Here is a 22,023-nt window from a genome sequence, read left to right on the forward strand (position 1 = left end):
CACGGGGGGACCAGGATGAATATGTATGAACTTTCCAATTTGTAAGTCGCTCTGGATAAGAGCGTCTGCTAAATGACTTAAATGTAAATGTCTATTAACAAATTTACTGCCTTGTGATGTCACCAGGTAGGCTTAAACTCCATTCCACTAAAACAGACTGAAATTTCATGCAGTCTTTTCAAACAGCTTATCACCATTTTCAATTTCCTGGTATTATTCCAACCTCTTAGTGTGGAGATACTTTTGCATATATAGTGTATGTGGACACCCCTTCAAATGAGTGGATTTGGCTATTTCAGCCACACCAGTTGCTGACAGGTGTATAAAATTGAGCACACAGCCATGCAATCTCCATAGACAAACATTGGCAACATGACACCGTCACAGGATGCCACTTTTCCAACAAGTCAGTTCGTAACATTTCTGCCCTGCTAAAGCTGCCCCGGTCAACTGTCTGTGGTGTTATTGTGAAGTGGAAACGTCTAGGAGCAACAACAGCTCAGCCTCMAAGTGGTAGGCCACACAAGCTCACAGAACGGGACCGCTGAGGGCTGAAGCGCATAAAAATCATCTGTCCTCGGTTGCAACACTCACTACCGAGTTCCAAACTGCATCTGGAAGCAACATCAGCACAATTTTATTTAACCTTTAATTACCTAGGCAAGTCAGTTAAGAACAAACTCTTATTTACAATGACGACATAGGAACAGTGGGTTAACTGCCTTGTTCAGAGGCAGAATGACTGATTTTTACCTTGTCAGCTCGGGGATTCGATCTATCAACCTTTCGGTTACTGGCCCAACGCTCTAACCACTAGGCTACCCTGCCACCCTGCTCAAACAATAACTGTTTGTCGGGAGCTTCATGAAATGGGTTTCCATGGCCGAGCAGCCGCACACAAGCCTAAGATCACCATGCACAATGCCAAGCGTTGGCTAGAGTGGTGTAAAGCTCACTTGATTGGAGCCTGGAGCAGTGGAAACCCTTCTCTGGAGTGATGAATCATGCTTCACCATCTGGCAGTCCGACAGACGAATCTGGGTTTGGCGGATGCCAAGAGAACGCTACCTGCCCCAATGCAACAATGTAATGTTTGGTGGAGGATAAATAATGATCTGTGGTTATTTTTCATGTTTCGGGCTAGGCCCCTTAGTTCCAGTGAAGGGAAATCTTAACGCTACAGCATACAATAACATTCTACACGATTCTGTGCTTCCAACTTTGTGGCAACAGTTTGGGGAAGGCCCTCTCCTGTTTCAGCATGACAATGCCCCTGTGCACAAAGTGAGGTTCATACAGAAATGGTTTGTCAAGATCGGTGTGGAAGAACTTGACTGTCCTGCACAGAGCCCTGACCTCAACCCCATCGAACACCTTTGGGATGAATTGCAAGCCTAATCGGCCAACATTTGTGCCTGACCTCACTAATGCTTTGTGGCTGAATGGAAGCAATGCAGCAATGTTCCAACATCTAGTGGAAAGCCTTCCAAGAAGTGTAGAGGCTGTTATAGCAGCAAAGGGGGACCAACTCCATATTAATGCCCATGATTTTGGTATGAGATGTTCAACGAGCAGTGTCCACACACTTTTGGTCAGTGTGTGTATATATAATATATATATATATATATATAATATATATATATAAACACACAGAAAAATCACGTTTTTGACTGCACTGGGCCTTTAAGGGATTCTTGGATGACAAGACAATGATTCATGACAAACACCTTACTCATTCATTACAGAAACGGATAGTTAATCACATGAATGCAACATGCGTCATGTCTGTAAGTAAATTGGTTTCTGGAAATTACAGCAGAAAGTTAATGTAGTGGAGGATGTGCTTCACCTCGTTAAACCCAGACAGCCTTAATGGGAAACCTAATCTGATTGAATCTATCAAGATTGAATCAAGGTCTTCCCAGAGCTAGGATAGATTGCCCTGTGCAGGAGCATATGCCAGACAGAGCTGTCTACTGAATGAGTAGCACACATTCCATACATAAGATGGGTAATTACTGTATGACCCTACTGTACTATAGGCTAATATCAAGAATTGGACAACATAATGCAGGCAGGCCCGGAGGAAGGTAAATCGCAAGGGGAAAAGAGAGAGGAAAGGTGGAGAGAGAAAAGCAATAAACCCCTATATGAGGGATTTGAAAGAGAAATCGAGAAAGAAGAGTGGAAGAGAGGGAGGCAATAGGAGGACCACAAACATGGTGCTGGACGACCAGCGTCCGGCTGCTAAGCACACAGTCCACAAATGAGACCCGGCGAAGGGGGGGTGGGGGGATTCAAAAAGTACGGCCCGTTTATGCAAAGGCGTAATGTTTTCTGATTAGGGGGGTGGGATTCAAAAGTACGTATGCATACGTAATGTCTTTCTTACAGGGGTTGTATGTAAATTATTGTTGGAGACACAGGCTTTTCATTGCTGAGGAGCAAAAAAGAGAACGAAGTAGCCATTTTTCAGAAAATATGGTATATATTAGTGATATTATTATTTTTTGTCAATTATTATTTGTATTATTTGACTCTAGCGTTAGCTAGTGCTAGTTGGCTGTACCTGCGCTAATACTCGGTATTTTTCATCCTATTCATGGATTGCATGTTTCGTCACAATATTGTTTTGAACATTTGTTTTGGACTGGTGCCCGACTGAGCATTCTACGTCAATACATCATCAATGAGCGCTGGATGAAGATTTCATCAAACGTGCATTACAGTGACTTGGAAATACAATGACATTCAAAAGGAGGCAAATAATTAGTAAGAAAACCTTTTGTCATTATTTTGATGTCACCAGATTGACTTTAGATGCAGTATAACGTTTGGGATAGAGGTGAGGATTTTAGCTAGCTAACATTAGCATTGCTAGCTATTTTTGACWAAATTTGCTATATGACAACATTGACATCTGTCTAAAGTAAATTTGACGACATGATAATGCTGGCAAAGTTGTTTCCTATTAAATATTTTACTACTTTAGCAATGTCATTGTATTTCCAGGCACTATAGTGTGATTTAGATTAAATAGTAGTTAACCTCCCTCCAGAATGACTGAGTTTATCACCACTTTGGCGCGCGCCGATAGAGGGCGGCTTGAGAACATTCATGACAATAGCATGACGCGACCGAGTGACGAAGGGAGAACAAACTATTKATAGGTTGGACATCTTTTTGAATCTGCAATATGTAACTCTTTGGGCAACCTGACCAAATTCATATAGAAATATGAGTTATAGATCTTTCATTGAAAGCAAGTCTAAGATGCGYTATATCGTTTCTATGTGCGCTATTTCTWTGCTTTCCGTTCTTAAGTTTCGTTTTTGCYTCTTTTACTTTCGGTTTTGTACACTAGCTTCAAAACAGCTGAAAATACAATATTTTTGGTTATMGAAAATATATTTCACAGCMGTTTACATMGTACAATCATTCTCTAAACTATGCTTGCTTATTTTGTCACATAAACTMYAATTAAGAAAACTTTGAGCAACCAGGAAATGGAGGATAGATTTCTGCTTAGTGCATCTTAATAGTGAGCCAACATGTTTATAGCACTTTTATTTCCATGACTGAGCAAACCTAATTTTCTCATGCTCTCTCCTCCCTCTGCAGCAGACATATAGTGAGCAATATGTTTGGAACATCAAATCGCAGTATCAAATCGCAATACATGTGGAATCTTGAGAATCGCAATAKATATCGTATCGGCACCTAAGTATTGTGACAATATCGTATTGTGAGGTCCCTGGCAATTCCCAGCCCTGKTGTATTTGTGCTGGTCCTAACTTTTTCATTATTAACAAATAATTATCTTGGCAAGAGAGAAGGCTTGTGCCAGGTTGTAGCGAATACTGAGGTACTGAACCAGCAAAAGTCAGGGAAATAMGGAGGGGGAGTACTGTATAATAGGCTAGGGTGGGGTCTAAAATACTGTCTCAAACGGTGCTGAAAAAAAGAGGCAGAGTACTCAGAGTAGTCTKGTTCAGAAACCTGGAAGAATACAGTTTGCTGCCGATTTCATCAGATTAGTGTGCAGCTACTATCCTGTTTGATTTGATTTTGATTTGGCACTGATCTTGCGGMGTGACATTGTCAAAGTCTCCTTCTAGTCAACTGTTTTCATTGACATCCATTCACCTTCACTGTSCAAGATGAACTTTCAGCTGGGCAAAGGCAAGTGAGAAGCAGAGAAACGGGACGAGTTCTGTGTCTTTAAATAGTGACTACCACTAAGGGGGGGAAAAAACTTTAATATGAGGGTTTGGATCAAACATGTGGCGTGTTATCGGCCATTTTAATTTTAGCTCCAGGGTTAAGCAGTGTCTGTCAGGACAACGTGTTCTCCTTTAGTTTGTTTTTGTCAGGGGAAGAACTAAGGCTAACAATTTGTAAGATCTGGCACAAGAATGGCCCTTGGCCAAGTGCTACCATACTGTATTAACTCCATGGAGTGAAGGAAATGTGATGAAAGAAATTCCACAAATGTTCTTGTCTTTTTAATGTGTTTGAGCCAATCAATTTGTTGTGAAAGATATAGCCCTATTTGGTAAAAAACAAGTCCATATTATGCAAAGAAAACTCAAGTAAGCAAAGAGAAACGACAGTCCACCGTGAAGCATGGAGGAGGTGGTGTGATAGTACTTTGCTGGTGACACTGTCTGTGATTTATTTAGAATTCAAGGCACACTTAACCAGCATGGCTACCACAGCATTCTGCAGCGATACGCCATCCCATCTGGTTTGCACTTAGTGGGACTATCATTTGTTTTTTAACAGGACACTGACCCAACAAACCTCCAGGCTGTGTAAGGGCTATTTGACCAAGAAGAAGAGTGATGGAGTGCTGCATCAGATGACCTAGCCTCCACAATCAATCGACCTCAAACCAATTGAGATGGTTTGGGATGAGTTGGACCACAGAGTGAAGGAAAAGCAGCCAACAAGTGCTCAGTATATGTGGGAACTCCTTCAAGAAGGTTGGAAAAGCTGGTTGATTGAGAGAATGCCAAAAGTATGCAAAGCTATCATCAAGCAAAGGGTGGCTAATTTGAAGAATCTCAAATATAAAATATATTTTGATTTGTTTAACAGTTTTTTTGTTATTCATTTTACCTTTATTTAACTAGGCAAGTCAGTTAAGAACAAATTCTTAATGACGGCCTAGGAACAGTGGGTTAACTGCCTTGATCGGGGCAGAATGACCGATTTTTTTTACTTTGTCAGCTCGGGATTCGATCTTGCAAACTTTCGGTTACTAGTCCAACGCCTAACCACTAAACTACCTGCCACCCCATGATTACCAATAACACATGATTACATATATGTTATTTCATAGTTTTGATGTCTTCACTATTATTCTACAATGTAGAAAATAGTGAAAAGAAAAGAAAAACCCTTGAAGATTGACTGGTATTGTATATAAACGCAACATGTAAAGTGTTGGTCCCATGTTTCCTGAGCTGAAATAAAAGATCCCAGAAATCATCCACACCATTTCTCCTTTGCCAAGATAATCCATCCCCTAACAGGTGTGGCATATCAAGAAGCTGATAAACAGCATGACCATTACAGGTGCACCTTGTGCTGGGACAATAAAAGGCCACTCTAAAATATGCAGTTTTGTCACACAACACAATGCCACAGATGTCTCAAGTTGAGGTAGCATGCAATTGGCATGCTGACCGCAGGAATGTCCACCAGAGCTGTTGCCAGAGAATTGAAAGAATTAAACTGCCTCCATCGTTTTAGAGAATTTGTCAGGCAAAAGCTACGGACAACGAACACAATTGCATTTTATCGATGGCAATTTGAATGCAGAGATACTGAGAAGATCCTGAGGCCCATTATTGTGCCATTTATCTGCCACCATCACATGTTTTAGCATAAGAAATGCCGGGCCCCCATGTCGCAAGGATCTGCACACAATTCCTGGAAGCTGAAAATGGCCCAGTTCTTCCATGGCCTGCATACTCACCAGACATGTCACCCGTTGAGCATGTTCAGGARGCTCTGGTTCGACGTGAACAACAGCCAGTTCCCGCCAATATCCAGAAACTTCGCAGTCATTGAAGAGGAGTGGGACAACATTCCACAGGCCACAATCAACAGCCTGATCAACTCTATTGGAAGGAGATGTGTCGTGCTGCATGAGGCAAATGGTGATCYCACCAGATACTGACTGGTTTTCTGATCCACACCTACTTTTTTTTTTAAGGTATCTGTGACCAACAACTGCATATCTGTATTCCAATCATGTGAAATCCATAGATTAGGGACTAATTTATTTATTTAAATTGACTGATTTCCTTATGAACTGTAACTCAGGAAAATCTTTGAAATTGTTGCAGGTTGAGTTTATATTTTTGTTCAGTGTATATTAGACCGATACTGTATAACAGGAAGAGGAATCAGAACCTTCYACCTCTCGTCTGCTTCTGCTCACTGCACCTGAACTGTGGAGAGACTTTGATCCCTGTGTTTACTCTGCAGGGAGGGAGTTGGGTTGCTATGTTCGGTGTGTCGCACCTATTCGACGACTAAATCTGCTGTTACGGCAACAAATTAACACGCCTGAAATYGGAGAAGCTGCCAGGCCCTATTTGTCCAGCACTTTCATAATGGTTAAAGGAGAAGTTAGCTTTTTTTACAACCAAATCTGAATGTTTATGTAAATAGCATGTTATAGAAGGGTCCAGACACTTGCGATTTTACTTCTTGAGAAACTTACCCCAACCAGCAATTCACTTCCTCATCCTTGTTGTGCAGTACAGGGGCRCTGAARAAGCTTGAACAAATGCTCCAAAAACACCCAAATACGTCTTTTTAGAAATGGAAACACTCAGTATAGTGATGCAGGTGTTTCCAGCCGGTGTATTCTATTTTGTGTGACTCGAGCGGTTTCCCCTATCCAGCTGTTCCATTCTCCACGTAGCCTGCTGCTAGAATGAACAGTCACTCGAGTTGCAACAAAATGGAATATGTTGCAGATAAAATTCAGAATGACAATTACATGTGTACAACATCTAAAGACCTGCATCACTATACTGAGAGCATTTCGAAAATTGACTTATTTTAGTATTTTTGGAGCATGTGTTCGTGTTTTTCAGAACCCCCGTACTGCACAACGAGGATGAGAAAGTGAATCGCAGGTTGGGCTAAGTTTCTGAAAAACAAGTGAAATTGCTAAAAAAAAGTATCTGGACCCATCTATAAAATAGAGATTAGGTTGTAAAAAAAGAAGCACAATTCTCCTTTATATCCGTAGGATACACTGCAGATACTGGGTTACAGTGAGGCTCAATGGTAGACCAGACACACACAAACTCAATTTCGCAGASTATGCCTTTCCTAGCCAGAGTGGACTCTAACAACTCTCCCTGAGGAATTGGGAGGTGCTTTCATGCAGATACAGTCCCACTCRGAGCAGGAAGTGGAGCGCCAGTTCTGTGTACTGTACARGAGCCTATTCCTCATGTCATCCGAGTGTTATTATTTTAAGCTTGTCATCATAACTTCAGTAGGACTTTAAATCTCAAGACATTGTGCCCTGTCAGATAGTTTCAGCCAATATTCAGGCTTCGAGAGAACAGAAAACAATGAAARGTGAGGCCAAAGAAAGGGAAATGTCAATGGGAAAAGGCAGCTTCCCTTTGCCTTCCTCCAGACGCCATATTTTTGTCTCCTTCCTTTTCCAATCCCCCGAACCCCTCTTAGGAGTTCAAAGATCAAACCAATTGAAACGARGATAGACACAGAAGAGTAGCTTTGTATACTACACAAAAAAAGAATACTGTAGTCCCTAAGTCATGATGTCCCCAACAAGGGTTACCACCATCTTCATGTTTTGATTAGATGTAAAGGCATTATCTCTTGGCTGGCAAAAGAAACCTGTATCCTAATCTAACCAACCCAACTACAGTAGTGTTGATGGCAGGGTCACTATAAGGCTAGTTGTAACTATTTTTCTCATTAATAAAATAATTAAAGTACACATTTTCGAATAAATGTCTCAATTTGGTATTTATTAGGATCCCCATTAGCCACTGCAAAACGCATCAGCTACTTAGGGTCCACATAAAACAGTACAGAACATTTTTATAGTCAAGGCCTGAAATACAGTGCATTCGGAAAGTATTCAGACCCCTTCACTTTTTCCACATTTTGTTACAGCCTCATTCTAAAATGTATTAAATTGTCCCCCCCCCCCCCCAACCTACACACAATACCCCATAATGACAAAGCGAAAACAGGTTTAAACATTTTTGCCAATGTATTAAAAATTTAACTGAAATATCACTTTACTCAGTACTTTGTTGAAGCACCTTTGGCAGCGATTACAGCATTGAGTCTTCTTGAGTATGAGGCTACAAGCTTGGCACAGCTGTATTTGGGGAGTTTCTCCCATTCTTCTCTGCAGATCCTCTCAAGCTCTGTCAGGTTGGATGGGGAGCGTCGCTGCACAGCTAGTTTCAGGTCTCTCCAGAGATGTTCGATCGGGTTTAATTCCGGGCTCTGGCTGGGSRACTCAAYGACATTCAGAGACTTGTCCCGAAGCCCCTCCTGCGTTGTCTTGGCCGTGTGCTTAGGGTTGTRGTCCTGTTGGAAGGTGAACCTTCGCCCCCAGTCTGAGGTCCTGAGCGCTCTATAGCAGATTTTCATCAAGGACCTCTCTGTACTTAGCTCTGTTKATCTTTCCCTCAATCCTGACTAGTCTCCCAGTCCCTGAAAATCATCKCCACAGGATGATGCTTCCACTACGCTTGACTGTAGGGATGGGGCCAGGTTTCTTCCAGATGTGACGCTTGCCATTCAGGCCAAAGAGTTCGATCTTGGTTTCATCAGACTAGAGAATCTTGTTTCTCATGGTCTGAGAGTCTTTAGGTGCCTTTTGGCAAACTCCAGACGGGATGTCATGTGCCATTTACTGAGGAGTGGCTTCCATCTGGCCACTCTACCATAAAGGCCTGATTTGTGGAGTGCTGCAGAGATAGTTGTCCTTCTGGAAGGTTCTCTCATTGCCACAGAGGAACTCTGGACCTATGTCAGAGTGACCATCAGGTTCTTGGTCACCTCCCTGACCAAGGCCCTTCTCGCCCGATTACTCAGTTTGGCTGGGCGGCCAGCTCTAGGAAGAGTGTTGGTGGTTCCAAACGGCTTCCTTTTAAGAATGATGGAGGCCACTGTCTTCTTGGGGTCCTTCAATGCTGCAGGAATGTTGTTGTACCCCTCCCCAGATCTGTGCCTGCACACAATCCTGTCTAAGCGCTCTAAGGACAATTCCTTATACCTCATGGCTTAGTTTTTGCTCTGATACACACTGACAATGGTGGGACCTTGTATAGACAGGTGTGTGCCTTTCCAAATCATATCCAATCAATTGAATTAACCACAGGTGGACTCAAGGATGATCAATGGAAACAGGATGCACCAGAGCTCAATTTCGAGTCTCTTAGCAAAGGATCTGAATACGTATCTAAATAAGGTATTTATTTAAACAATTATATATACACATTTGAAAAAAAAAAAAAACTGTTTTTGCTTTGTCATTATGGGGTATTGTGTGTAGATTGATGAAGGATTTTTATTTATTTTTTATTTTAGAATAAGGCTGTAACGTAACAAAATGTGGAAAAAGTCAAGGGGTGTGAATACTTTTCGAATGCACTGTACATTTAAAACATCACACATTGCCTACATATCAGTACATATACACAATATATTGGTCGAATACATAGTACAGTGGAAATTACAAAAGAAGATAAATAAAATGGCTGTGTCTCTTCACAGTCCCCTTTGTGCAGTAAGGTGTTCTTGTATCTGTTTTTTTAAACTGGTTTTATTGCTAGCTTGAGTTACCTGGGGTGGCAGAGAGTTCCATGTAGTCATGGCTCTATTTAATACTGTGCATTTCACAACCTCCGTTCTGGACCTGGGAACTGTGAAGAGGCCTCTGGTTGCATGTCTTGTGTTGTACCAATGAGTGTCCGAACTGTGTGCCAACTGCACAAAGACCAATAGCGATGCAGTCAATCTCTCCTCAACTTTGAGCCAGGAGAGACTGACATATAAAGGCAAGATCTAGAACGAGGATGGAGGTTTGGGCATCAGTGAGAGAAGAGAAAATMTTTAGCTACTGACAAGTAGAGTGGTTATCAACTATTTTATCTGCAGTATGTGGGATGCCCGTTTTGGAAGAATAAAAAAAAAATACTAATCGTTTTGTAAATGGTAGCGGTTTGCCAAAAAAGTACCCTGCAGACCCAGCAACAGACAAAACAACACTGCCAAAGTGCCATAATAAAGACAAACAGTGAACAGTGATAACATTGTGCTCCAAAGAAGAGTATTTGGTGTACACCKCACCCCCATAAGGAGGTTCCAGAATCAGACATGAGGAAAAAAACTTATTTGAGACTACCACCATTCCTTTACAGTTTCCACCATTGTTAGATTGGATCACAATGGTTTATTTGCTCAGTTCCAATGTGCTGCAGAGGCTTCATATCTGCTGACTGGTCCATTAAAGCAAATTCCCAAGACCTTTACTGGAGTTTCACTGTTTTCATATGGAACGTTTCCAAAGAGATTGGGCATCTGTTGGGGTTATATTTAGGAAGTTCCTTGGCACTGTGCTCCCTGAGGCCAGACTGCTCAACATTCAGTCAAACAAAGTAAATGTGAACTGGACAAGCACTCTGGCCAAAAGAAGACGAAAACTAAGCAGGCTACTCCACATAATTTATCATATAGTCACTAGGGGATAGATTCTGATTAGCGACTCAACATGGCTATCATGGGCTGACCGCAAAATACACCCCCGAGAGCCATGATGGCATTGAAAGTGGATATTTGGGAAATTTCACACCTTAAAATAGCTATTGAAGGAGGCAAATAGATGCCTCATGTACTCTGTCGGTGTATCCCTTCTCCAAGTGTTTCTCTACGCCTCCTTCACCCTGCTACGCACACGCACYCTCACACACAGGATGAGAAGGGACAGGAGGAGGAAGTGCTCCTGGTCGGTCACACACTCTGCAAATAACAATTTGCACACATCCTCTCCACTCTGGCTTGTCCAGCTGGAYGGAAAACAAACAGTAGGTCCAGGGAGAGCTAGGAAAATGATGCATGCAGATCCTGCTGCCTGGCTATTAAATGCAAACAGCTACGTTATAAACTGGATGCTTATCAGGATAGAAACACCAATAAAATCTAATAATTGTGAGGACAGCTTTAGACGTGTGTCTGTGAAAAGACTCGTACTGAACTACATGGTCTGTCTGTGGTCTGTCAAAAAGTTCCCAAATCCACTTTCTCAGAGGTATTCAACTCTGACCCTACAAGGTCCAGAGCCTGCTGGTTTTCTACCTGATAATTGCACACACCTGGTGTCCCAGGTCTACATCAGTCCCTGATTAGAGGGGAACAATGAAAAAACACAGTGGTACTGGCTTCTAGGTCCAGAGTTAAGTTGGAGGGAACTTTCTCCACTCAGTTACAACCAGGGCTCGCCAACCCTGCTCTTGGAGAGCTCCCATCCTGTAGATTTTCGCTCCAACCCTAATCTAGCACCCCTGATTCTAACAATTGAGAAGATTAATCAGGTTCGTTACAACTGGGGTTGGAGTGAAAACCTACAGATGGGTAGGACTCCAAGAACAGGTTTGGAGACCCGTTGGTTATCTTTATCATACGCAACGTTGGTGCCAAGTCATTTGTTTTACCCAGGGGTCTCCAAAACTGTTCTTGGAGTCCTCTGGGTAAAACAAATGACTTGGCACCAACGTTACGTATGATAAAGATAATTTCAGACATATAAGATGTAGGCCTATGTCAGTTTACACATGCATTCAATAACAGAGCTGCATGTTTCCCATTTCCATGCATGGATTACAAACAGCGGTTTGTATACATACTATAGTTCAGATAGCAAGAGAATATTGACTGGGTTGAGGCCCATTAAAGGATGACAAGTTATATGGATGTTTATTTGTGCAGAAACAACCATTGGAGAGGCCGCCTAGAAAGGKAGGTCTTTTGGTAAGCTATATAACTGATCTTCAGGAAACTAGATCCTCAAGTCTGGTTCTCTGCCATTGTCATGTCTATAACACAGGAGGCTGTTGAGTGGAGAACGGCTCATAATAATGGCCGGAACGGKGCAAATGGAATGGTATACACCTGGAAACCATGTGTTTGATGTATTTGATACCATTCCACTCATTCTGCTCCAGCCATTACCACGAGCCCATTCTCCCCGATTAAGGTGCCACCAACCTCCTGTGGTCTATAATGTTCCAAATATTTAGAGGTTATTTCCATAAAAGTCTCAAACGTGGTTACGTTAAGCGAGTATGCTAAAGTTCAGCTCGTCGCCATTACCTGCAGTAATTCGAACAGGTCAAGGTGTTGACATCTTTCATTGACATCAGCAATAAGGWAGTGTGACTTGCACTTTGATGTAGGCTAGAGGTGCTTAGGAAAACAGACTTSAATATTGTTCCAACTAATTTCATTYCATTATCAGAACAGAAAATMATTTGAGAATTCTACTAGAATCATCTCTGTCCATATTCAAGTCAAACAGGAGTAGGCTACTACAATGAGCATTACATAAAAAAGGARTCCCATCCACAAGTCCCCACCCTGAAAATCGATGGTGTCAGAAACCACATGCAAAGTTGCATGCAGCTGCAGCAGAGGACAGGTACACAGGGCCAGGGCAGTGAGTGACTGAATCTTTCCCACATTCACTTTCTCAAACATACCATGCTTCGTTGGCATCATCCCACAAACCACTCATGATGCAAAAATAGCCTTGGACAATCTGTGTGTTCYGATGACGCTTTTCATTGGGAGCACCGTGATTCCTRGGGTGGAGRCCCATTCACACACAGCYTGGCTCATATAATTACCAGTCTGACAAAGACAACATCTCTGAGGAATGCTGTGTTAGGACAGAATAGGGTCCAAGAGGAAACTATGAAAACTTCCTCATGTTTTGTCTGCATACATTTTTTTTATTTTTTTATCATGTATGCAGACAAAACATGAGGAAGTTTTCACATGATAGGTCAATTCCTGTAGTAAAGGCCAAGTAATWGAACTGCTCTTCCGTGTTTCATCCGTCAAATGACAATGAATAACTGGGACATCTATAGCTAGGTTTGRATCCAATTTGRGAKAGATTTTCATACYAATATTAAAAAATCTGCATAAKACAATATGAGCATTTTCCCCGTCAGCGATCACACAGATTTTTTTCGGATAAAAGTATGTGGGTGATGACGTGGTGCGCATAAAAGTACTTTTGCCGTTAAATTCCCATGTACCGAATTAAAAATACAAGTTCAATTGGTTTCCATCGCATTTTCAACTCTACTGATGGTTTTGTCACAAAAACTGTTGCGTTATATAGCAAATGTGCCCACGCTGGTCTAGGTACATGCGCTCTAGCCAACTACTCGCAGATACAGTGCGGYTAGGGTACCTACATTATYAGATTATTATGGAGAAGAGKAATATTATTTCACTTTATCAAACGGCAAAAACTATTTCATGTTTTCATCAGCCTGCTCGTGGCTTTTTTTTCATCAGGTTATAATTCATCCGCATGGAATGGTTGGATGGAAACGTGGCTAGTGATAAACAAATGTTGCTCTGCAAGATGTGCACTCCATAATTGAATGGGAATTCCATTCATATTACTCTGAGAGAGTCATTAAATAGTAGCCTAGGCTAAGGCACTGGCAGTCTGGCACAGCCAACTAAAAAGAAACAAATCTGACAATTATATTGTAAGGTGTGGTGTAGGAATGTAGCACTGCAACTCTGACCTGTCAAAATGAACAGCAAGCACTCCTGCACATGTGGTGCTTGAAAACAACTCATACATTAGTCAGTCCTATACACATAGTGGCCTAATTGAACGAACAAACAAGTATCATTATTTAGGCTTAGTACTATAAAAAGCGTCCATCAGACAAGGAAACATGGCTTTCCTGAACCAGCAGGCTACGTCTCGCCTCATTGAGGTGAACGACRGTGGTGGACGCCACTGCCTACCTGAGCTTGAGGTTAGCCATGAATTCCTCCAAAGAAACATTGTCCAGAAGAACAAAGTCAGCCTTTCCAAACTCCAGACTCTCGTGTTCTGCCATGTTGTATTTTTTWWWTTWTTTTAAATCGGTTCAGAAGAAAATACTTTTTTGTAAAAGACAACTTCACTGTTTTGAAYTGGTCCTCCGCGACACCAGGTAAACAATGGCGAGCTGGTCAGTGCACCTATTCAAGCTCCAAATGGTCGAGGAGCATTGTCTTCATTCAAGTAACGTTAGTCAACAGTACAAGTGATACGATGTTATTTTTTACTCATTTTGAATGAGCTGCAAAAAATTAAGGAAACGATACAAAACAGCCAAACTTATAGCAAAACGTATCTAATTATTTGTTCTCAATACAACGGACGGTTTCAAATAGGAATGGTTAGTTCAGAATATGCTTTCATATCCAGACACTTGTTGCATTCGCCGAAAAGGTATTGTCCGGACTCCCGTTACACTAAACGCCTATCAAAAGAGCCCTTTCCTTGAATTTCTCGTCTCGACTCTATACAGACGAGTAGAATCCTACCCGCCTCGCAACGCTCCACCCCCTGGTCAGAAGTGTTGGTCTAAACTTGTCATGTGTACATTTTGAAAACAGTACAATTTCCATGACAACTGAAAAGTTTTATACACTTCTCGGGTGACTAGTCATTTTGACAAGTTCTTCAAATCCAATTCAGTATGCCTAGTCGGGGCCTCAAATGATTCCCAATAATTATGCCATATAAGGAGACATTCATAGCTTACAATTTATGTGCAGACTAATCTAAATAGCAGGCCTAAAAGAAACACCTGAAACTAGATCCCCAACATTCTGGTCCGGACAAGAATAAAAAATAATWAAAAAAACAGTTGGGGAAGGTTCTCTGCACTGTTCAAACAATCCAGTAAAGGTGAAGGAGTTATGATAGAGTGTGGCGTTTGCATGTGACAATTCCTCTTTTGTTTGTTGATATTTGTAAATTAAAAAAAAAAAACTTTTTTTTAATTTATTTTTTTAAAGATAGAGTGTGGCCATGTTAACTTCCAAAGGTGGAAGTTGCATCACAGGTGCGCTCTTCCATTTCCCCTGAAAATCGGAGCTTCCGGTTGTCAACAACTCAGCCTAGCTACATGCAGGCCTGCCATTTGACTTTGGGTAGTTTTTGTATGTCAAAAATAATAGGATGTAAAAAATAAAAAKCTTTTTTTTTTCAAGACAGCCTGTAAATTTTTGACTCAACTCAACTCCCTGTTACAGAATTTGTACCATTGACTGACCATATGGATGATGATGAACATATGACAAAAACACTCTCAGCACTTTTAGTTTCTTGGAATTAGGCCTACTGAACACTGGCAAAATAAACTCAACATATAGGTTCGACTGACAGTCTATATCACTGATGCTGCTGTAATCTGTCTACTAATTACAATTGTATGCCCTAGTATGCCATCTTGTGTTTGAGAGAGGTAGGCTCTTATTTTAGAATCTCTTATTAGTGTACTGTAATTGTATTAAAATACAAAAGGCCTATTTAATGATATAGAGTATCAACTAACACAGCATTTTACTCTGAAAACGTCATSGGCGGGAAATATTTTTCTTACTGGTGCCTTTTGCGAATGTCAGCAAAATATGGAAATTAAATGTCAAACAATCTGAGAATTACATTAAGACTGCCTAATTTCAACTCTTGAGAATCTAAATTGTTTTCATTTTGAATTAAAGCAAACTTTCACTTACTACAGAAGCAACATACAGTATTTATTTTAAGCCAAATGATTGAWGTCCATGCATCTGACTGTAAGTTGCTCTGGACAAGAGTGTAGACTATGCTAAATGACCAAAATAAATAATTCAATGTTAGAAGAAGTGTTTTCAACTGCAACGCTGTTTTGACAGAAACACCATTAAATCTGTAAATAAGAATCATATACTAAATGAAAACAGACACATATTGGCTTTAGTCTACCTCTTCGACTGAACAAGCAGTGACCCACCAAATGTGATGGTATTGGATGAATCAGTGGCCCAAGAGCTACCACAGTCTTGGGTCACATACACCAGGGACCCTCTGCGCAGAAAGGTCATATAAGTGGACAGATTACCCACAGTGGAGGGACTACTGATTTTGGTGTGAGAGACAGCCACCCAGTAACCATTGATCACCAACCATAGGTCTGTCTTGACACCATGTTTCCCACTCTGTGTGGAGAAGAAGAACTGGTAGACTCCTTTGACAGGAGCCTGGAACACCCCGGTCCTCCGGTTGAAGGCTCGCCCAACGTTCACAAGGACAGTCCTGTACTTGATGCGGATCACCTTGCCTGAGATGGGCCCGGGATAGGAGGCAAAGAAGTGGACTTTTCTCTTCAGGGCTGGAGGAGAGGAAATGACCAGAGATCAGCATGGACATTTGGAAATGTATTTTGATTGTGTTAATTCAAAATGTTTTATGACTACTCACGTCTTGGCTTCTTCTTACACCTCCAGTTTATATTGTCTCGACTTACACAGGTCTCGCTTTTCCTGCACTTTCCACACACAATGGTGTTGATATCTGACAGGGGGGGGGGGGAAGTGTCACATGTTCAAATTGTAAAACACTCATAAACTACCACAATGGGAGTTCTAGCTATACATATTGTGTCCGTTTCCCAGACACAAATTATAGCCTAGTCCTGCCCTAAAAGGCGTTTTTAATGGAGAATCTCGATTGAAAATGCTTTTAGTCTAGGACTACACTTAGTCTGTGTCTGGGAAACTGGCTCACAAAGACCAATCTTACCTGCACAGTAGGCCAGGTGACATGTCGCCGGTTTGGTTAACTTATAGACGTAATAATTGCCCTGGCACTTCTTCACTTTGATGGGTGTGGACTTGAAAGCGCAGCAGTTCTTGTTCCAGTGGCCGCAGACCTTGCGGGTGACGATCCCTTCCCTCCTCTTCGGGTGAGGCCCGGCCAGCCACAGGGGGGCGTGGGTGCCACACTTGTTCATGGGCACACACCTCTCGGGCATCTGCAGACTGTTGCCCTTGTAGAACAGGCGGTACCAGCCTCGCCACTTGACGTTGCGGTCACACATCTTGTTCTTGATGCTGGTGTTAGTGGCCCTCCAGGGCTGGTCCAGGACGGTGTAGCGGAAGCAGGGATCGAAGGGTCGCATGGAGTCTTCTTCCTCTGATGACCGCACAATGTCCTCCTCTCCATGGTTTGGGGGGTAAACAAGAGAAGTGCTGCCTACCAGAGATATCACATAGACAGAGACCAGACAGGAAAGGAACAATAGACCAGTTATGCTCACACTAAAGCTAGTCATATGGATATCTTGTCAAGCATTATAATGATGATCAAATTTTACTTATCAACAATAATGAAATCTACTGCAGTAAATGTCAGACAGGTATACTACATAACAAGCTGCACAAATTATCTTCATAAAAAAGTTATAGAAATTTAATTGTGTGTAAAGGACTAATAATCATATAATTTCATTCACTGACCTATTTCTGTTGTAGTCTCATTCTTAGGGCTTGTCAGCATCTGTGGAAGAAGAAACAGAAACAAAAAGTCTAATCTGCCTGTTTAAAGAAGCACAAAATCATATCACAAAAGATAGATCTTAATTAAGTGGAAAATCCCTTACCTGATTCAGGGCCTCCAGCTGTTGCTTGATATTTGTTTGTTCACATTTGAAGTGTTCCATTTCCTGAATAGATGTTTTTTATTTTTTATATATGACAATAACCAATGAATAAATAATGAATCTTGTTACGCAGCATTATTGTTAGGGGCAAGCAAAGATTGATTCTTAGWCTACATCATAGAAAAAAATTCTAAAACATGTAATTTAAGTTTAAAAAATTGCATTACCTTGTAGACAGCAGCAAGTTGCATCACCAAAGGTTGATCCTCAAACTTCCAAATCTTAAACCCAACCTGGAAAATTAAGATAAAAAAAAAAATGTTATTCATTCGGCAAACCTTTGGAAGTCTTATAGCAGTGTGCCAATCTCATTATTAGGCAGGGTTTGGAACTTCCATCTGATGTAAACAACATTGGGAAGAACGTATTTAATACATAATGTATGATTTCTATATTCCAAATCTCCATCTGCTCTGCTTTTGAACATCACTCTGAGTAGTTGATACTCACAGAACTGGCATTCCCTACCGAGCCCACTGTGTAGGATGATAGCATAGCAAAGAACACAGCCACAGCTAACGCAATCATCTGTGGATAACAGTGACAAATCAATTATATAAGATAGTACTATTTCAATTATTATACATTTCTAAGATAATTTTTAGATATTGTGCTATTCCCAAATGAATGTTCTGGTAATCACATATTAATTAGAAGAGGAGCGTGATCAGATATAAGGTATTTCGTTTTAAATTATGCTGGRTAAATATTCTTACCTGGAAACACTGCATCTCAAAGTCAATGATGAGGGACCCTGTAGATTAGAATACCAAAGTTAGGGAAACTATAAGGGCTGTCAAATCCCTCTGTCAAATGTGTTGAATCAGCACATATCAGAACATATCAGCATCATGAAGCAAATGATTCATGTAATGCACCTAAAGGATTTGAAATGGTACCAACAGTACAGGAACTGATATTTGTCTTTAAATAATATAACCCTACAAAGCAATTGAAATTTAAAAACGTGTCCCCCCCTGTTAGGTCAGCATCTTGAAAATCCGTCCGCAGATGGACTTATATACCCATGTACATGGACTAATGTCACAACAAAAAAAGAGAAGTTAAGGACTTCAGTTAAACAGCATTTTACCCACTCAGTAAGTTTAGGTGTTACTTTTCACYGACAAGATGCAGACGTGTACATGAAATGATCTTACTATCAGCAGTTTTGGATGCAGTGTGGTCAACAATGGCCCAGGGAAAAAGTTGTTGGCTATACATATTCATGAACTGCATTTGGACTTTTCATGGGTCAAAACGGGTCCTCATCGGGGTACAAAATCAGGGGTGAATTGGGCAAGAAACTTTCAGTGTTGATTATATCAGACAACCAGGACAGTTTAAACTTATTCTAATGGGGCTGATTCAAAATGGAATCAGAACAAAACAGATACTAAGTGGTAGATCAATATAATAGATCAATATAGCCAAGAATATGCTGTCCATTAAATAAAATGAACCCGATACACCGATCTGAAAGGTAAAATCAGAAATGGCTCTTCAAATGAAAAGGTTCCCTGTCAAGTAGTTTTCTGTTTGATTTAGGTTTTGAGGCATGTTGCTTGTGTAAGCAGCTAATGGGGCAATGCATGGGAAAACCACATGCAAGATATGATTGGTTGGAGCCATGGGTGTGCATAATGTTTTTTCAGCATCAGCAAAACTAAGAGCGGTGACATAGGCTGCAGTATGAATCTAAAAACACTACCTGCATTTTCCATTCAATCATTTGTGGGCTAAACCTAGAATTGAAAAACAATGATACTTGAAACATTGATTGGATTAACGTGTGAAAATGTTGAATACGTAGTACTACTTCACGTTTCCTCTGTATTGAAAATGTCCAGTTTTTACATGCGTAAATGTCAGCAATGCACTCAGCACTGTAATAACTGAGAAAATAGGTCCTATTCTAGACTGAGAGGTGCAGGCATTTTTACATTTTAAATGTAATTTATTTTGCAGATGCTCTTATCCAGAGCGACTTACAGTAGTGAGTGCATACATTTTCCTACTTGTTTGTTCTGGTCTCCCTAGGGAATAGAACCCACCACCCTGGCATTGCAAGTGCCATGCTCTACCAACCGAGCCACACGGGACCCAGCCACTGAGGAATAAAGAACTGGAGACTACGTCCAAGATGTCCGACCGTTGATTTCAACATGATCTACTCATGCGATCGATGGACCGTCTATATCCAGGTTGCATTCGGTTTAGACGGCCCAACTTCACACTCAGTGCACACAGGGAGCAGCGCAAGCAGCGATAACTTCATCACGTTGTCCAAAAACATGGTAAACATTGGATGAATATAAAATGTTAATATCTTCGGCTGTTAGTGATGGGAAAACAATAGGCCTCATCGACAGTTATTTTAATAATTCAAAGGATGTTTTGTACACAAAGATGATGACTAAAGTGTCTTATTAGGAATTTTCAAATCTGACTTCTCTATGCGGCTTTCTATGGAAATTGGCTTTATGGGCCCGGCTTCAATTGAACTGCAGTACTAAAGCAAGACTGTAGGAGCAGTCCAAACCGTCCTTCTAGACCGGAACCCTGGCCCCTTGGGGCCGGTCGTCACTTTTTACCACAGACACAAAGTCATAAACCCTGCCTATTTAGGGCTGTGCCAACACTGCAGTATCAAAGATACCCCAATAGGGGTCGTAGCAATACAGCTATACTGTACATATCAAATATGCATCCTCCTTTAGTATCTTACTGTTTTATGCCACTGATAAGATGAATTAACTGGCATAGCTAAAAACAAACATAATAAATTGATAGAAATAACACATTGAGTCTGCAGTTGAACATCACTTTTTAGACTAGTGCTATTGAAGAGTTCTTTCAATTTTCAGTTGTCCCACACAACGTTGTTGTCAGGTGGATGACAACAAGTGTTCTCTCACAAAGAATGCTAGCTAGGCACAGTATGTTGCAGCAAGTGTGTCCTTGACAGCAGACGTCTGTCACTAGTCTGTGTTGGATGCCCCCAGTCATAAACAAGACTGCCTATTCTTTGTTAGGATGCACGTCAGACGTCTTTAGCCAGGGCACAGGTGGTCTGGCTTGCCAGACTCTTAGACTAGGCCTAGGGCATTGAACAAAAGACTCTATCCCACTTTAATCTCATGGRTCTAATTCTAATCACCTATTCTTATGAATATGAAAAACACAGTGCCACCGACGCGGCCCACTACCAAAGATTGTGGGTTCTCCTTCTCCGTGGCCGACGCGAGTATGACATTTAAACGTGTTAACCCTCGCAAGGCTGCCCGCCCAGACGGCATCCCTACCCGCGTCCTCAGAGCATGCCCAGACCAGCTGGCTGGTGTGTTTACGGACATATTCAATCTCWCCCTATCCCAGTCTGTTCAAGATGACCACCATTGTTCCTGTACCCAAGAAGGCAAAGGTAACTGAACTAAATGACTATCGCCACGTAGCACTCACTTCTGTCATCATGAAGTGCTTTGAGAGACTAGTCAAGGATCATATCACCTCCACCTTACCTGTCACCCTAGACCCACTTCAATTTCCTTACKGCCCCAATAGATCCACAGATGATGCAATCACCATCACACTGCACACTGCCCTATCCCATCTGGACAAGAGGAATAGCTATGTAAGAATACTGTTTACTGACTACAGCTCAGCATTCAACACCATAGTATCCTCCAAGCTCATCATAAAGCTCTTGGAGTGTGGTGTGAGGAAAACAACCTCTCACTCAACGTCAACAAAAGGAGATGATCGTGGACTTCAGGAAACAGCAGAGGGAGCAACCCCTTATCCACATCGACGGGACAGTAGTGGAGAGGGTAGTAAGTTTTAAGTTCCTCGGCGTACACATCACGGACAAACTAACAGTGTGGTGAAGGCGCAACAGCGCCTCTTTAACCTCAGGAGGCTGAAGAAATTTGGCTTGTCACCTAAAACATACACAAACTTTTACAGATGCACAGTTGATAGCATCCTGTCGGGCTGTATCCCCGTTTGGTACGGCAACAGCACAGCTCTCCAGAGAGTGGTGGGGTCTGCACAACGCTTCACCGGCGACAAACTGCCTGCCCTCCAGGACACCTACAGCACCCAATGTCACAGGAAGGCCAAAAAGATCAAGGACAACAACCACCCGAGCCACTGCCTGTTTACCCCGCTACCATCCAGAAGGTGAGGTCAGTACAGGTGCATCAWAGCTGGAACCGAG

The 22,023-nt window shown here is 41.6% G+C and overlaps 2 protein-coding genes across 3 annotated transcripts in view; both read right to left on the minus strand.

Annotated features, from left to right (window-relative positions):
* The window catches only part of myo1d (myosin 1D), a 125,967-nt gene extending 110,209 nt beyond the window's left edge, over positions 1-15,758 (minus strand). The window contains 1 exon segment of the mRNA XM_024007380.2: positions 14,074-15,758. Coding sequence (XP_023863148.1) covers positions 14,074-14,168 — 95 coding nt within the window. The 5' untranslated portion in view covers positions 14,169-15,758.
* Positions 15,759-15,840: 82 nt separating this feature from the next.
* Positions 15,841-18,855, minus strand: LOC111977772 (uncharacterized). Of its 2 annotated transcripts, XM_024007381.2 has the most exons (9): positions 18,683-18,855; positions 18,521-18,558; positions 18,255-18,332; positions 17,972-18,037; positions 17,745-17,807; positions 17,602-17,641; positions 16,886-17,338; positions 16,565-16,657; positions 15,841-16,475 (listed from the first exon to the last, which is right to left on the minus strand). In XM_024007381.2, exons 2-9 carry the CDS (start codon positions 18,533-18,535, stop codon positions 16,066-16,068), a joined length of 1,218 nt encoding a protein of 405 aa, XP_023863149.1. In that variant the 5' UTR covers positions 18,536-18,558; positions 18,683-18,855; the 3' UTR covers positions 15,841-16,065. The 2 variants fall into 2 exon arrangements, with proteins under 2 accessions (XP_023863149.1, XP_070304382.1); XM_070448281.1 differs by having other exon boundaries at positions 18,521-18,854.
* Positions 18,856-22,023: the final 3,168 nt, after the last annotated feature.

The sequence above is a fragment of the Salvelinus sp. IW2-2015 genome, linkage group LG18 (genome assembly GCF_002910315.2).
Source record: "Salvelinus sp. IW2-2015 linkage group LG18, ASM291031v2, whole genome shotgun sequence".
NCBI lineage: Eukaryota > Metazoa > Chordata > Actinopteri > Salmoniformes > Salmonidae > Salvelinus > Salvelinus sp. IW2-2015.